We start from the raw sequence: 19,178 nt of genomic DNA, 5'->3' as shown, positions 1-19,178 counted from the left end.
TTCCTTGTTTGGTGATTAAACATAACAATTTTTTTTACGCTTAGCTTTGCCAACCTACTGACCATTGTTTTGTAATATAATATGTTGGGTTTTTTTTGCCTTGATAAAAATATGTTCCTAAAACAACAGAATCTTAAGCAGATTGTTTTGTAAGAAAGCTATATAATTAATGTGGTTTTTAATAAATTTTCCCCACTTTTATAGCTGTATTTCTAAATTAGAATGCTAGATCTGTACATAAACTGTCACAATTTTTACATTTATGTACAAAAAGCAATCACCTTGTTTTTTTAACTTTGATTTAATAAATTTAAGTATTAACGATAATACATGCAATACCTGTATTTGTTTTAAAAGTCACAATTTTGATGCTTTGCAGTATACTACCACAAGGGTATACATGGGAAACAACATATTAACACTGACCTGGTTGTACAACTTTCATACATTTATCCAGTCTAGGGTTGAAGTATTCTCCAGTTGGACATGTGGTGACAGCCATTGTTCTATTTTTATAACATCTGACATAGTCTGCTTGCCACATCTTGGCAGGGATGGGATTTAATCCATCAGATTTCCCCACACAAGATGGGAGTCTCTTTGTACATGGATCACAGGTTTTGTTGACAGCTTGACACAAGTTCTGTTGATATTCACCTTAAAATCAAATAACAGAAAATATGAACGCAAAATCCAGACAAATAATGCAACCAATTTATTTTCACCTTGTTTCAAAATATCATGTATTGTAGAAGTTAAACTATTTTTAAGTTGTTTCTGTCACTTGCCATCATGGGCTTACTTCATCATCCTTCTTTTTTAATTTTAAGTTATTTATTTCTTATTTAAGGTGTAAATTTCACAAGAATGCATGTAAACGTCTAATTATTTTTTCATCCAAACTAAATATTCAACTAAAAAAAAGTTGTAATAACTTACAAGGAGCTTGTGGTTCCGGTTTCTTGCTACAGTTGACCATTTCAAAGTTATTACATTGTTTAATACTGTCATCAAATAAGTCTGGATAATGACACTCTTTCCTGTAATTTCCTGGAGTCTGACCTGCTCCTCTGGTTATGGTGGCCATTGTGGGATCAGAGCAGTTAAAGTAGTGAGCACAATTATCTGGGTCTGGTAAAATGACACTGGGATGGGCTGTACAGTAATCTGGTACATCAACTGAAATATAATGAATATATGTGATAAGTTGATGAATTCGCAATGTTCAATTATCTTGGTCTGAAAGAATAAAGTATTTTCCAAATAACCTTGTAAAGGGAATAAAATAAAGAATGAAAATGGGGAATGTGTCAAAAATCCCACAGAGCAGAGCAGTCAGCTAAAGGCCACCAATGGGTCTTCAGCAAAGTGAGAAAATCCCACACTGTATATTCATCTGAGAAAATCCCACACTGTTTATTCATCTGTATATCACAAATGACATGTTTTTGTTAAATTCTTGAACAGAATTGGTTTATATTATCTCTCCTTTGTTTTCTTCTTGATGTATCCTCATCAACTTCAAGTGAATCACTCCGTCCACTACGGTGCTGCAGTTCTTCTGGACCTTTTTAGCTTGGGAGTCACTGTGACTTGAAGACAGTAAATAAATTTGTTCTTTTCTCTAGATTTTCAATGTGTAGAAATTTTGTTTCATAATTTACATTGTAAAACCCCTTACCCCTTTTTTTACATCAATTATCTAAAATATGGATACAAAATTAACAGCGGTTTACCTTTATCTACTTTTGTTTTACATTTCTGTTCGTTAGGATGGAAGTATTGTCCTTTAGGACATTTGACCACTGACATAGTCCTATTCTTATAACATTTGACATAATCCTCCATCCATAGTTTACCAGGGAATGGTTGACTTCCGTCTGGTTTACCAATACAACTAGGCAATCTTTTGGGGCATTGAATACAGCCTGGTTTTCCATTACACAAGTTCTGATTATACTCACCTAAAATAGAAAAGCGAAGTCAAACATTCACCTGTATTATTATGATCCATACAATGAAAATATAAAAATTTCAGAAATATAATTCAATATTTTTTTTGTTACTGTGATATCGATTAAGGGTATTTCTTTGGATGTTTAAAGCTGTTAAAAAATATGGTATTATTTTATTAAACATGCTGATAGAATGATTAAAATGTCTTAAAACTTACATGTATGAAAAGTGTTCATGAGTGTATATGTCATGTATGTGCAGGATTGTATTTTGTATGAAAAGAAATTATCTTTCATCAGCAAAATTTCTATGAGGAAACTAATAAGTGCGGAAGACATTCATCTGTTCTAATTATAAAGATATATACATTTTTGTAATTATATTTCATATCCACAATTAAAAAATCATACTTACAGGGAGCTTGTGGTTCAGTCCTATTGTTACATTGTACACCAGTAAAGTTTTCACATTTATGAGATTTCTTAGAGAAGAGGTCTGGGTACTGACATTCATGGGCCTTGTTTCCATCTGAACAGTTATAGAACTCTGCACAATTTGTAAGGCTAGGTATGACTGCGGTCGGATTGGCTTTACAAAAATCTGGTACTTCCTCTGAAATATAAAATATTTTTTTTATTCTAGGTCTAACGAGAATATCTACTTTCTTGTTAAGTTTGATTGATGGATGGTTACTTTTTGATGTTATCAGTGGCAGATCTAGAAATTTTCATAAGTGGGGGCCCAGTGACTGCCTAAAAGGGGCCTGATCCAGTCACACTTCAGTGATTCCCTATATAGAGGGGGATAGGAGGGGTCCTGATCCCGAAATCCCAGGCTTAAAAACACAAAATCCTGAGGTCCCGAAATTTAAATAACTTGAATCCTAACATCCCGAAATTTGAAAAAAATAATTCCCTGATCCAGAAAGGGTCAATCCCGAAATCCCAAGCTTAAAACCATCTGATCCCGAAGTCACGATAAAGGTCCTAACCCACCTCTATATAAGCAAACAATTTTTTTCCACAAAAGGTGGGCCCTCCCCAAAAAATGATTAGTCTCTGGTAATATATCATGGGTCAAATTGAAACAATATTAATTCAGGCTTTTACATTGTATGTCAAACTTTGTTAATACACTTACAGATGTTTTACAAACCACAACTTTTATGGGAAGAAATTTATAAATATTTGGTTTGATTACTACTGGTTCAAAAAATATGATCTTTCTGTTTCACCTGATAAGAGTCACAACTTGAGAATGTTGTCAATATGAATACAAGAAGATGGGGGCCAAATTGAATTCTGAGCAAGACCCAAAGTGAGAGGTAGTAGAGAATTTTACATGTTGTTTTTTTAGTTTATATCTAGAAAAGGGGAGGCAATACTAAATCCACAGGCATTGGTTTCATTTGGCGATCGACTATCTATATACACGATATACATGCCTAATTGCCTATGGATGGATCTTATCTTTGATATTTTTATTTTTTTTAAATAAAATAATTTTATCTACCAACACTTCCTATACATGACTTACATTCAGAGGCAGATTTAGGGGGGTAAGCCCAGGGGGACGACCCGCCCCCCTTTTTTTGGGAAAAAAATGGTTGCTTATATAGGGATAATTGAAGCGCGACTTGAGCTCTAAGGTCAGTCAGTGGGCCCCCACTTATGAAAATTTCTGGATCCGCCACTGACATTTTAACATTAACGTAAAAGCACCTACATTGATGGGCATTAACAGAATTAACGGAATGAATATTGACCTAATTAATTCTCGATCTACTTCTCGAACAAACATACATTGCATGAAGTTGTCCAGTGTTCAGAGCGCCCACCAAAAAACACATATTGAATGAGTAGATGTATGTTACCTTCATCTTCGTCAATAATGCGTCATTTACAGTAAATCTGGGCTATGTTATCTCTGCAGTCTTGAACTTTCAACAATGAGACATTGCAAAAAGGGGAAAGTAACGAGCCTTTCAGGATGAATTCGATTGTGGTATGTTTCCGAGTTTTTTCTTTTTCTTTGGTTCACTGATTTATTTCTTTATAAGATAAAATTTATTATAACAAGGACGTATAACTAACATACATCCTTGATTCTAACTAGAAGCCTAGCTTTTTGGAAACTGTTCGAATTGGAATTTATATAATTTCAGTCGGTTGATTTTATGAATTAGAATGAAATTATTTTCTTCTGAATTGTCTGCCCATATAGGTGGCGTTTAGGTTAAGTGGTTTGTTAGTCTCGATAACCCAGACGCATATTTTAATATAGCGTCTGGGGTGATTAACCGGACTGGTCAGATATTTATAGGGGGCGTAACAAATAATTAAATATAGAACATATCTAAATATAGCACTTCCGTTATCCCCATTATATTTAAAAATAACAACAGTAAACAGTGTACATGTATATGTGACTATTAAAACTGACATTCTTGTAGCTGATCCCACAACTGAACAAACCCCTGTGGCTGATCCTATGTTGCCCAACTTGCAGATAGGCAATTTTAAAAGAACGATCAACAGCTGTAATTAGCGGTGCAATGATCTTTTTGTCTGGATTTTGTACACATGTAAAAAAAAATTAAGAAAGACGATTTTTTTTCGTACGAAAAATTTGGTTGATTATATAAGGAAACACTGTAGCATGACTGTATAGTGCCCTCCTTATAACAAGTTCTGGATCCGCCACTGGTCGCGTATAGAGGATTACACGCCACTAAGAGAGGGATCCGTAGGTGGATCGTTGTACATAAAGCAATACAATATACCTCAATTTTCTGGCGAGTTATAATTTCTCGAACATACACCCGAAACGGGCTATAATTTAGGACCTCATCTTTATAATTATTGTTATTTTTTTTTCATCCTGAACATTACAATTATTTACCACGTAACCAAGCAACCCAAAAGTCAATCTATTTTGAATTCACATTATAACACACCACGTTTAATAGTCTCTTATCTTCATACTATAAACTACCATTTTTCTCTATTTTGATATTAAAGAACACCACTATATATATTCTCTATTCTTTATATTGTATCCACATCGTCCTGAACATGCATGAAATATTTTGCACTTGACCTTACTGAAGCAACCAACAGTCGGTATATTGTAGCCACGTTAGTCTGTATCCCTTATTTTTAATTTTAATCCATTTTTCTTAGTTTTGGCTCATTCTTATTTCTGTAAATTCTTGTTTTAATTTATGCTTTCCTTTTTATAATAATCTTTCAGATATCTGACGCACTTACCTTACTCGAAAAGCACACATCAAGTTACGTTTATGGAAAGAAAAACAACAAAAATGATTGCAATGGTGAAAACCTTGCTCAACTTATCACTGGCAGATCAGTGATATCACATAAGTCAACTCAATTTTTATTTACAAAATTAACTCATTTTAAATTGCTAACGATAGTATAGTATGAATGTTTCACCAATAATCCAAATCGCCTAATCCTTTTGGGAAGAAAACATTTGGGGACCAACCTTCACAGAATACCACTTTGACAGTCTCCGTGTCTATTAAGAAATACAGAAGTTTACTAGTCATTGATGAAACCCAATACTCTTTGAATACATGTTTGAATCAATCACATGGAAAAGATGGACTGTATTTATCCCATACTGCATGATAACTTGTACAAAAAATAACTGAAAAGTGTATTCTCCTACTACAAACTATTAAAATATCAATCATGTATTAAAGGGCAGCTTCACAAAAACAACAACTTCGAATTCTCCTGTACATGTGAACCTTTATATAACATAAGAAGATTGGTATGATTGTTTTAAATGAGGCAACAAACCAGCAGAGTTCAAATGACATGGATATTCGCAAATATAACCACTGCTCTGCCTTCCATATTAAGAAAACTTCATACCATATAGTAAACTGAGAAGGGCCAGACATGTAAATGAGATACAACGCAAACATGAAAACTGTTAAATTGTTTACATGATTTTTAATTTGTTAATACAAATCTTAATTCTCTGACAACAATGTGTTTCTTGGTGTTTGTTTTATTTACTTAATATATGTCTGTGTACCTTTTTTCGCTTTTTGGTTGCTGTCAAAATAATGTTAACCCATCATTTTTGATACTGTGATTTATTTATAATGATTGCAGTATGATACAATGAAAATTCGAATATTTATATAGATTTTTTTTAAATTCTTCACATTTTACACATAACATCTGTGTCTCGATATCATCATTGGTTTGTCTACAAAATAAAGTAAATGTTAAAATCATATTAATGTTTGGTCACCAGCATAGCATATATGAAAAACAAAATTTTTGGAAAAAAACATTATATAGAAATATACATTAAAATGTCTTGGAGCGCTACGGGATGCGAAATTATCTCGCTGTGGTGATGACACGACCCATTCGTGGCATTGGGTTGTTTCCTGCTCTTTTGCCGGGTTGCTGTCTCTTTGACACATTCCCTGTTTGCATTCTCTATCAAAATCATGCATGGATTTTTATTATTGTTAAAGGCCATACAGTTGCATATACATGCTCTCATCCACCTCATTTGAACTTGGGGTGGATAGTTGTCTCACTGGTATTCATACCGCATGTTCTTAAAAGTATAATGTTGATCTTTTGGTACTTTTATGCTCAATTTTTGTTTTTGTCAACGGTTTGTCCTTTTAATCATGTTGATGTCTACTTTTGGTAATGTATGTCATTGGGTTCACAGGTTGCTGCCTCATTGACACCTCTTTTCATTGATGCTGCATCTATTGTTTTACTGTCTATTGTTTTGCATAAAAACGAATTTTCAGTGTATTCCTCATGCCATGGTTTTGTTTCAAGGTTTATATAGCCAATTGGTATATATTCACTGACAACATTTGTATTCTTTTATGGACTTTTTTTTAGTGTGAAAAAATGCCTCTTAAAAGTGCAAAAAAGTATTTTTCTTTTTTAAGTTGACCAGTCAATACTTTGTTTACTAACAGTATATTTAAATTACTTTTCATAACAAGGTGTCCCACGTCTTATGTGTTGGTATAAGCTAAATGCATTTGTTTAAAAAAAAATCGAGCATAAATCATGTTTATCGTTTGGTGTATGTACAAAATCAGTGGCATCTTCTAGATAAACTTTGTTTGTTTTTCTTCTGCATATAAATTGCGTTCCCTCCTTCAAATGTGTACAGCATTGCGCATTTCTCCTCTCCCCCCTTTTTCCACATATCAAGATGCAAACTCCCTTTAATATACACTACAAATAAATACAACAAACTGATCTTGGATGAAGTTCATATTTCGGCGTCATATCCCTTTTCCATCAAGTATTTTTAAAGTTAACAATCCCAAAATGTATTTATAGCGTACAGACGACTGTTCGAGTGGTCCCAGTCAATACAAAAATTGCCATTTATTGTATGATTATTAACTTGCTTGCGATGCACAGACATGCATGAAAGAATATAACTACTCGATGTTTCAGGTTGCATTAAAATTTATGTAACAGTTTGTGTTGTTATATCATCTTACCAAGGTTTGATGTGCTGTTATTTTCCTTCGCGGTCACGGAAGCCATGCTGTCTGGTGTTTTCCACGACTTGTATGTCGTCACAAAAAAAAATATAAATAGCTTTAAACAACAATCGGTACACTCGGGCTTTTCAATAGTATTATCCTAATATAATTTCTTCCGAAGTCAATAACCAACTTCTTGGTTATTCGTCTTGGACATTATCTTTAAAAACAAGCTAAAAGAGCCGATACTATTCCGAATGTCATAAATTACCATTTTTATATCACTTTTCATCCAGACGCTCTACTTTGAAAAATAAAGCGGCTGGATGATCGAGACTAGTGGTTTGTGTGCTTTGGCGGTTAAATCATTCGGCACGACAGGGTCTACTCGATAGGTCACGTTAATTTTTCTAGCTGTGTTAGTCGATTAGTACGTTCGAATTTAGTCTTGGATTATGAAGGTGAACCCGATATTTCATTGAGAACTGTTTTAACTGCTTTAAATTAACAAAGTAGAGGTACTGAGTCGGCAATTATTGGTGGTAGAGAGAAATTTGGTGGACTTGGATAAGTTACAGTGTGCTAATCAGTTGATGGAGTACCAGGTGAAGAGAAAAGAAAAAGGGAACATACTACTCTTGTGGGTCCTACACACACTTCAGGTCCAGCAGTCCGTATGTGAACAGTAGTAAATCACCCACCAAACCTGGCCTCAGTGAAATTTTGAAAGATGAGTATTTAAATTATCTATAAATTTTAGCTATAATAGATAATTGTATTGGTTATAATTTGACCAATGATTTTATTGAATATCAAGTAGGTCAATCTGATATTATTGTTAAGGATATACTTAGCAGAAACATTCAATTTTAGATGGATATTGATACGCCTATATTTATTATAGATACTATAAGAGATGGTTGTATATTACCTTTCTATTCAAATACAATATCGATTATTGTTTGTCAAATAATTTATTATTTTTAAGATACCTCTTTTGTTAAATCAGCGATTACTAATTTATAAGCTATGATTTAATTGTAGAGATGTCAAATATTCACTTTGTTGTGAATCCGTTAACTGTTTCTGTTCAGTTAAACAACACGTTAAAAATCAGATTTGAGACAGAATATGACAGGTATTTGCGGAAGACAAGTGTAAACTTTGAAGATATGCGTATTGCAAAACATTACATTTATACCAATTCATATACGTTTAAGTATGTTATACATTAGTCTATATGTTTCCACCTCATGCTAAATATCTAGTATGATTTGTATGGGACTTTAACGGTGTTTCTGCTTGTTATAGTTTTACTAGAATATCTCATTAAAATGGAGAGAAGAAAATAAGCAGATTATTATGTACTTAGACGATGCATTCGGTACACATGACGATGAGGAATTATGTAATACTACAAGTAGCGGTTTTATACCCAAGGCTGAGACGTCTGTGGACTACTATTAAAACCTTATAATTTCAGGGGCTAAGATAAAGGAGTTTTAACTATTCCTGACAATTGTATACACAATATAATGAATATCATTTCATACATTGATTTGTGTTTAGCTAAAACGGAAAGTATTTGTTAGGGAGATATAGCTTCTTTGGCAGCCAGGACAGCTTAATATATCTATTTCTCAAGTTATAGGCAATATTGTATATTTATTGACAAAACATTTGTCTAATGATATAAATAGTGTTCATTCATACCGGAGCAGTAATATACATTTATCTGTAGACAGTATTGGTCTTATTAATAAAAAGATTTAAGGTTTTAAATGCACATGAAGCCAATATTAAACCTTTTAAATGGCAGACTATAGCGTACAGTGAAAACCCATGTAATATTGTTCACGATATGTGGTTTGTAGAATGTGAGGTTTCTACAAGTTCCAAATGGAAGGAGTTCACAGTAGTGAAAAATGTATTTTTGTCGTTGATAAACTTTTTAGCTTGCAACAATATAAGATTACTAGTAACCACATTTAAAAATGTTGTTAGTGAAAGGAGCACGACATCAGTATTGCAAAAGTTGATTTTAGACATTTTAGCACATATATATTGCACAATGTTTATTATTGACATGGTAGTGAGTCTACGTACTGAGGATAAGAGAGCAGATTATCTTAGTCGGATTGTTGATTAACATGATTGGCTACAGGCTAATTCTGAATTTGTATTTCAGATAGTTGATGATTGGCTACAGGCTAATTCTGAATTTGTATTTCAGATAGTTGAATCCCTTAGGGGACCTCATGAGGTTGACTAGTTTACCGCTGGTTACAATTTTTAAATTGATAGTTTTTATTCCAGATTTTGGAATGTGAATTCGCCAGGTATTGACGCTTTCACGGTTGATTGGCGAGGGATTAACGGGTTGTTCGTTTCACCTATTTCTTTGTTCCCACAAGAATTAATGTATTTTCGACAGTGAAAATTAAACTTTTACTCTATACTGGCTCTCTGCTGGTTTTTTGGCTAAAGCTTTTTCTATATGGTGATGGTTTTTCTATATGGTGATGGTTTCTTTTATGAAGTGACAAAATTTATGGATCTTTCTACTTACAGACATGCTTATATAGCTGGTAGAGTAAAAAGACCATATTTGGCAATGTTGATTTAACATTTGCATATTTAATAGCATTAATGATGGATTTTTCATCCAGTCATATATCACTTTGATGTGAGCATGTATTATAGATCACTTTGATGTGAGCATGTATGCTATCACTTTGATGTGAGCATGTATTATAGATCACTTTGATGTGAGCATGTATATGATAGATCTCTCTTGATCTCTTGCATGTATATGATAGATCTCTCTTGATCTCTATGTATAGATTACTAGCTTTACTAGATTTGAATCTCAGTTTTTGATTTGAGATTTCATATGAATTTTGTGGATAATTAGATGCATAATACTTACTTGAAAGTTATAATTTTAGATTGCTTTTATTAGTTATGTTTTATTTTTTAATTACAAATATATTTTTGCAGGCACTCACCGGAAGAATTGCAGAATTAACCTGCTTCACTAGTTAGCAAAGTGAATTTTCTCTCAGAACTAATGTAGGAATCTTAGCAGTTTCGACTATAAAGGATATTATCTGAGTATTTTACGCTGGATCAAACAGAATTGAAAATGGTTATACTGTACCAGCAAAAGCTTTTTACGTTGGTTTATATTTAGCTGTATTGACACATTCGAGAAATACTGTTAGTCCAGTTGAACAACCGTTTTACTCTTTACAGTGGATACATTCTCTTATTGGATCATCATGTTTACCGACGAATTCGTCTTTAGTAATTAACCTACTAGAAGATGTGAGGCGTAGCTTGCCTACTCCTACGAATATAAAGGAGCCTGTTTCGTTAGAATTACTGCATCAGTGGCGGATCCAGAGGGGGGGTTCCGGGGGTCCGCACCCCCCCTTTATTTTGGCCGATCAATGCATTTGAATCGGGACATATGTTTGCACCCCCCCTGCACCCCCCCTTTGCCCTGGGCTAGCACCCCCCCTTTCGAAAATTCCTGCATCCGCCACTGTGCATATAATGTGGGTTGTTATGTTTTCTTTTGATGACTTGTATAATCAGCGTATTTGATATTTGTACGTGTTTCAGTGCTTGTGCGAGTTGAGTTGCTATCTATTCGACGAAGTGATTATTTTAAGTTACTTTAGATCATTATATGTCTATTATCATTTAACGTTTCAAAACAAGCGTATACAGATTGAGAGAAGGCGATTCAGTGTCATTCGTATAAGTGTCAGTGAAACATTTGATTTATTTCTGCATTGGGCTGATTTTTCTAGCTATTTTGATGGGGTAACTTATTTATTTATTTTATTCTACTTTTTGTTTGAATTTTTCCAAATGTTTAGATGTTGATGTTTTACGTAAAAGAATACGCCAGTGTCATACTATTGGATGCGCGAGCTCTTTATTGAAGTTTTCTGTCGTATGTTCTTGATATTAAGTGTTATGGGTTTCACAGTTTTAGGTCTGAAGGTGCTAGTGCTTGTGCTAATTCAGGTTTTAAGTTTATAGAGACACGGTAGATGGTGTTCCGAAACGGTAAGCGATATTATCGTGAAGGATTCTTTGGATAATTTCTAGCATTATATTTCAGATCTTTATTACATAATATAGATCACCTTTTTAAAATTTTCCCGTTCTTTGTGTTTTCGGCCCTCGGCTCTGTCGTGTGGTATTGCACTTTACTATTTTTTGTTATTTATTAGTATGATTATTATCAGTGGTTTTGGTATATGGGTGTTAACGGAAGAAGAAATATAATTTCAGTCGGTTGATTTTATGAATTAGAATGAAATTATTTTCTTCTGAATTGTCTGCCCATATAGGTGGCGTTTAGGTTAAGTGGTTTGTGTGCTTTGGCGGTTAAATCATTCGGCACGACAGGGTCTACTCGATAGGTCACGTTAATTTTTACATCCATGCTATTTGATATTAGTTTGTATCATGCATTAAGAGATCGATTGTTAACAAATGTTTGTGTGTATTGAAATACTAATACATATACATATATATATATATCTAGCGGGAGGCTAGAGTGCAGGCGATTTGGTGTCACGATATCTCAGTAGCATAGGTTCGTATCCCGTCGAGGGAAGAACAAGAATTTGCGGAAGCAAATTTACAGATCTAATTTGGTTGATGTTTAGACGAGTTGTATATATATCTATATAAATGATGACTTTTCGTACTGATTCGAAATTTGTATACAATAAATATCATTTAATGGTTGTTATTAAACCAGCCCTCGGCTCTGTCGTGTGGTATTGCACTTTACTATTTTTTGTTATTTATTAGTATGATTATTATCAGTGGTTTTGGTATATGGGTGTTAACGGAAGAAGAATTTTAATTTAAATTTAGATAACTGGAAAAAACTAGACAAGTTATTAACCGCATACTAGAACAAGTACAAACAAATACTTAGCTAACATATGTCTTAATATATCTGATGACATGAAAATAGACCGGCCACATCGGGAAAACAACAAGCAAGGCAAGTTGTACACTAGGGTTCCTGAGAAGAAACTAACTACACCAGTGCCCCCCCCCCCCTTAAGAGTTAAAAAAACTAGCCTACGTACACATGGTAAGATGATGATCCGTACTAGAATACGGTGCAGTCATCTGGAACATATTCACCATCAGTGAAAAAGGGACAATAGAAAAAGAGGAGCACGTTTCATCCTGCACGACTATAAATCCAAAGACACCGGGTGCGTCACAAATATGCTTTCTAACGGCTGAAACTACCACCTCTCCCAGAATGAAAGAAACCAGCGGCTGACTATGTTCTACAAAGTGGTTGAGGAATTGTTGCCGGCTATCGATCCAACTTATTACTTACAAGAGATCAGATACAAACGCCAAGTCAAGGCAAAAAACTTTATTGACTTTCAATGCACAAACATCGTAGAAAGACAAGAAACCAGAAATAGCAGATCAAAATAAATTGATTGGCTGCAAAACGGACATCAGAAAGAACTCTTTGTTTCCTTTTTTTCCGAAAACAATAGTGGAACCATCTGGACGAGGACATTGCATGTCAAAAGACAGTTAAGGGTTTCACGGCTGCCCTCTAACGGTCGGAATAACCAACCCGCTCTCCTGTAAGTGCACATATATCCGCGATTGGATCATGCACTGTGTTATATACAGAAACATAATTGTATTGTCTTGCTCGTCTTTTTCGGGAATATTTTTTAGAAGCTTTTTATAATAAAATTTAGCACACAGCCCTCTTTTGAACCTGTTAAATGCTATCAATATGCCTTTGCCACAGGCACTCCTGTGGCCTTTGCACAGACCAATAGGTAGATGTAGATGCCTTGTTGTAAGGATCACAACTTGCGTTAATTTGGGACACAGGCCATAGTAGTATATCAATGTCACATTTGGTAATTTATTAAGGGATTATACTGAGTTTTCACCTTTATAACTCATATTAGATAACTTAAAATTTATAAACATATGAATGATGGAATGTGATTCATGAAACTTTCCGTTGAAGCAAACGTGAAATGGTCCATTTTAGTTTTTTTTTCTGCATATGGAGTATCTGAAACTTTATGGTTATATGCATTTGGTAATTATATATCACAAATTGATTTACAATCTGACAGAAATTTGACCAGTTCAAACACGAGATTGTGTATATAACGAAGGATGATAATTTAAGTGAAGAGGTTTTGATTTTACCTCACTTCAGTATAATCTCCATAGTTAGTTTGAGATCAATTGTATGACGTCATTAAGATTGAAGTTGAAGCTTTATAGAAAACACTGAACATCAGCTGAAATACAAGATCCAATACAAACCATGAGCATATGACATGTATACATATGTACGTCAGTATACTGTAGGTCAAAAAAGTTCAAATATACCCATGATATGACAAGAAAGGCTTAGGGGACATACGGTCGTCAAATATGAGACCGATCTTGTGAAAATCAAATAACTATATCTATATCAAAGGAAAAAAGTTCTTCTACAATCAGGTGCAATATTTTGGTGTTACTGAGCACCACTGTCAATACTCTTGGCTATATCGTAGCGTTCAGTTTTTGTAAATGGATGAGACCGGATTACCATCGGAGAACACTACGAACTTTCGACAGGATAACTCTAGTCTATAAAGATCAGAGTGAAACACACCTGCCACGAGCGAGGTTCAAACTCACAAACTCAGTGTTAACAGGCTATAGATAAATTTCCATAAATAAATACATATCATATTGCAGTACCAGAACGCTCTATCGAGCAGTTATTGAAATAGTCATATGAAAGGCAGATTTACTTACTAGGCTGAATATCCTCTGTACATAGTTTTTTGATTGGGTGATAAATCTTTGGTGCAGGACATTTGTGAACTGGAAGGAGGGTCCTATTTTTGTAACAGGTTATATATCTGCTTGTCCATTTGTGGTTGGGTATTGGGTTATCTCCATCAGGCAGACCAATACAACTTGGCAACCTTTCTGGACATTTCTGACAAGTTGCGTTGCCACTTGGACAAAGGTTTTGGTCATATTCACCTGTAAAATAAAAACAAAGACATATCTTTTAGGGGTTGTGCCATTGACGTACATCCCATGTTTTTAGGTGTTTTTTTTAGAATAAAACAAGAATGTGTCCACAGTACACGGATGCCCCACTCATTTTCTATGTTTAGTGGACCGTGAAAATTGGAATAAATTCTCTAATTTGGCACTAAAATTAGAATGATGTTATCAAAGGGAACATGTACACTAAGTTTCAAGTTGATTGGACTTCTACTTTATCAAAAACTACCTTGACCAAAAACTTTAACCTGAAATTTGCACTATCATTTTCTACGTTCAGTGAACCGTAAAATTGGGATCAAAACTCTATTTTGGCATTTAAATTAGAAAGATCATATCATAGGGCACATGTATACTAAGTTTCAAAAACTACCTTGACCAAAAACTTTAACCTGAAGCGGGACGGACGAACGAACGGAGGCACAGACCAGAAAATATAATGCCCCTCTACTATCGTAGGTGGGGCATAAAAATAACTTCTCTGATGTTATATTACCAATTTTAAAAAAGATAACACGACAGTGGTTGTTCTAGTATATTTTAGATCCTTGATTATTTGAATTGAATGATACAAAGTTTGTATACTCATGTCTACAAATATAAATATGCTTCACTTACATGGAGCTTGAGGTTCTTTTCGTTTTTCACAATTGACTGTGGTGAAATTTTCACATTTGCCTGTGACAGTTGAGAATAGATCAGGGTATGAACATTCCGATGCTGTGGGATTTTTAGAACAGTCTTGGTATTTAGCACAATTGTGAAGATCTGGTACTTTATCTGCTGAATGTGCTTTACAGAAAAAACGCAAAACCGCTGAAAAAAATAATAAACTAAAATGAGCCATTAGATATTAAATACACATAAAACGGAAAAGAAACTTTCTCGTATCTACTCTTGAATTACCTACATTTAACATTCATTGGTCTATAAGGTTGTTTTTTTTGGCATCTATTAGCATTAGTTCGTCATTTATGTCTGTATTCGTTAGTCATTTATTCCAATGATCGCTTACAATTTCAGATGTCGTGCATTTTTTTTATTCGTGATGTAATCCTGTGTTCATTAAAGTCGTTCATTTTTATGACAAATTTCCCATACCCCTTCCTTATCTGTATTAATTGACCTACACGTCTTTCGTACCTGTATTCTATGACCTACTCGTTTTTTATACCTGCATTCATCGGTCTACACATCTTTCCTCTTGGTTCGAAAAAATAGCCAGGTTTACACTTGGCTACCGTTGTTCTATTCTTGAAGCAAGTTATGTAATCAGGTTCGCCTCTTTTACCAGGAAACTCCTGATGTCCGTCTGTTTTCCCTATACAGCTAGGTAGACGTGCTGGGCAGTTGCATGTAGGGTCAGTTCCGTTACATTTGTTTTGGTCGTATTCACCTAGGAAAATATATTATTCAAATTTTCAGACATAGTGGTAGAAAGACAATTTGTACATGATTTCATGGGAATTAAGTTAAAACTATAAAGATGTTATCACGAAATGACCGATAGTTATAAGGAGTCAATGAGAAGCAACATAGATGACATGAAATCTGGAAACTGCCAAACAGACAAACACTAGTCTAGAAAACACTATGCAAAGCCAAAGATTGAACAACACGAGACTCCGAATCCGTTTCTAATGATAGCAGATGACAATTTCTATCTGGCACAATGCTAAGAACATTCCGTCCTGAACTTTATAAACAAACGCTATAAAAGGCCCACGTATCATTAATGTATACTTACAAGGAGCCTGTGGTTCAGGTCTTTTGTCACACTTAACCGTTTGGAAATCTTGACACTTTTTGGTCACCGGTGAAAACAGGTCTGGATATTTACATTCCTTTAGATAGTCATGTCCCATGGAAGATGTTTTCTGACTACAGTCGTAATACTGTGCACAGTCAACAGGATTGGCCAACAGTTGGTGTGGATTGTTTTTGCATGCCACAGATGGATCAACTAGAAATGCATAAATAACTCATTGTTCCGAACTATAAATATTTACGATTTAAAGAGAAATACAGGATTTACTGAATCAAGAATATAAGAGCTAACACTTTAAAACAATTTTATTTTTTAGTCGGAAATATAAGAAGTCACGTATTTTAAGTTATGTAAAACTCATTTGAAATTAATAGCGTTGTAGGATGTTACAAAATTCAAATATGAAGATTACTTGCTAATATTACAAGAGAAAAACTTTAAAAGTTATTGCTCAGTCTGATAGACAGTCGGTTCAATTTGAAACATAGAAGCTGATATCATATATACCACAAAGTATGTTACATGTGTTTACTTACGTTGGCAATTCACTCCTGTGTCACAAGGCTTGGTGTCCTGACCACTGCCGCCGATACAGTTCTTTCCGTTATATAATGGTGCTGGATCGTCGCACGACCTGTTTCGGAACAGTACACCTTTGCCACAGGTCACAGAGCAAGAACCAGACCATGGACCCCATGATCCCCAAAGACCGTCAACTAAAATAAATTAAGTAGAAATTAACGGGTTTTTAAGGTGATAGTCAGAAATCACAATTCTAAGAAAAGCAAACAAAATCATATTAAAAATAAAACACAACACAATTAAAGTCATATCAAGAATTCTGTAAAATGTTCATTGAAATCCAGTATGTTTTCTTTCGTTATATTTGTGAGAACAGACGAATGAAAACCCAAAAAAATACGGACAGACGGACATGAGAGTCATGAGAGACAGACGAACAGCATAACTGTCAAACCATATACTATATACCGCTTCTTTAGTAAGGAAAGTGTAAAAGTCTGAGCATCATAAACCTCATTATTTCTCATTATTAAAGGTTCGCTCATGGGCAGGTTATCTGTATGGGTTAGCAAACCTAACAGACATTGTGATAATAATATACCACCACTTCACACGTCCAAGAATTAACAAAAAAGAATTCCAATGAAGGGGAATTCAGGTGCTCTGTACGACTAAATTCCACTAGCAGCATACACTATATGACAATTTACCGTAATACTTTATAAATATCGTTTTAAAATTTCCTTTTCCATATCTGAAATATTCCATACATTATTTTAAGTTCGCCATTGATTGTTTGACTTAATGTCTTATATGTGCTTTTATATAACAATAAAAAAAGGATGACATGCTTAAATGTTTTGTGATATGTCTCACCCTTAATACAAAATAAATACATTAATACAATATACATGATATATATTATATACCTGGAGTAGGATCGGTGCAATCTTCATCAATTTTTCCATCACCATCATCATCTGTACGACAAAATAATTATTAACAATAACTGTAAAACCGGTAATTTCTTGCAAAAAGTCTTCTCAAATACAAAATGTCTGTTTAAATCTAAGATGGTCTGCTTTATCACCTTGGACTGAAAACCTTCCACATATAATTTCAGATAATTGATGGTCACGATAGAGTGTCAGGAAAGAATGTAATTATTTCTCATTTCTTTATATTTTTTGCTCATCGTTGTCTGTTTTCTAATCTTTAACTCTTTACCGTTCCTATCACCCGAATTCGGGTCATAAGCACTTTTTTGTGTAAAATTTGGATTCAAACCTTAAGTTCTCTGTCATTTGACTATCAACAGATTTCACCAAGGGCTTAAATGAAACCTGTGAGTTTCAGCTACACGTTAAAACGCCAGTTGTGTATTTTTGGGTTGATCTTTATGGTAAAATAAAGCAATTAAACTATCAACGTTTTTAAAAAAATCAGCTAAAATTTAACAGAAAAAACTGTAGAATTGTGTAAATCTTGAATTATCAAATCATAGTGTTTGGTTTCTATAAACCGCAACAATCGGTTCATTATGGATTTTTTTCTTTCAGTTATGTATTGGGCTTTATCAAATGTAGGTTCAATAAGCTTTCCTATTATTAATTTCTACGAAAAACGAATACAAACAGTGAACATTGTCAACATGTCAGTAACTTTCAGCAACAATTTCTTAGAATTTCTGCCCATACCAGTAAAAACGTGCATATTGTGGTTCCAGAGGCCAAATAGTATAAATAAAATGCATTTCTTACTACTTGTGTTACTTGGTTTTGACATTAAATCATTAGTACCCCCCCTTTCCACCCTCTCCCCTATTTTCCCCTGGTTTACACACCATTCCACATGGTGTGTTCTTTTAAAAATGTAAAAAATGCAGTTTTTACGTCTTTCTAAGTTCCTTATTATAATGTAATATTTGTATGTTAAAGGTCAACTTAAAAATAAATATCATAAACAACATTGAAAATAAGTATGAATTTAATCCAATTTAACCGTCTGCTTCCGTAGCCGAGGGGATGCATCGCAGCTGACTAAAGTTGTCGTCAATTTATTTCCCTGAGAAACAATTTCCCCGGGAAACAATGTAATTTAAAAAAAAATTAAAACCATACGCACAAAATAGTGCACCGTTATTCTATTTTCGCAGACACTGTATACTGATTACATTACGTAACACAAATCACAGATAATTTATTAATAATGTTTTAATTTTGTTTATGTCAAACAAGTATGCTTTCACTAGTGATTACTATTTTGTCATTCTGTCCGTCAGTACAATTTTCCAAACATTTTATCCTCATGTTTGAA

The 19,178-nt window shown here is 34.0% G+C and overlaps 1 protein-coding gene across 1 annotated transcript in view; it reads right to left on the bottom strand.

Annotated features, from left to right (window-relative positions):
* LOC134722290 (uncharacterized) overlaps positions 1-18,715 on the bottom strand; it is a 122,043-nt gene extending 103,328 nt beyond the window's left edge. The window contains exons 1-9 of the mRNA XM_063585899.1: positions 18,706-18,715; positions 17,792-17,842; positions 16,877-17,056; positions 16,320-16,535; positions 15,747-15,968; positions 15,191-15,388; positions 14,312-14,545; positions 2,371-2,568; positions 427-657 (exon numbers count right to left, since the gene is read on the bottom strand). Coding sequence (XP_063441969.1) covers positions 427-657; positions 2,371-2,568; positions 14,312-14,545; positions 15,191-15,388; positions 15,747-15,968; positions 16,320-16,535; positions 16,877-17,056; positions 17,792-17,842; positions 18,706-18,715 — 1,540 coding nt within the window. The remainder of the gene's footprint in view (positions 1-426; positions 658-2,370; positions 2,569-14,311; positions 14,546-15,190; positions 15,389-15,746; positions 15,969-16,319; positions 16,536-16,876; positions 17,057-17,791; positions 17,843-18,705) is intronic.
* Positions 18,716-19,178: the final 463 nt, after the last annotated feature.

Source organism: Mytilus trossulus, chromosome 6, assembly GCF_036588685.1.
Source record: "Mytilus trossulus isolate FHL-02 chromosome 6, PNRI_Mtr1.1.1.hap1, whole genome shotgun sequence".
Taxonomy (NCBI): Eukaryota; Metazoa; Mollusca; class Bivalvia; order Mytilida; family Mytilidae; genus Mytilus; species Mytilus trossulus.
This window is presented reverse-complemented; position numbering and strand designations above follow the sequence as displayed.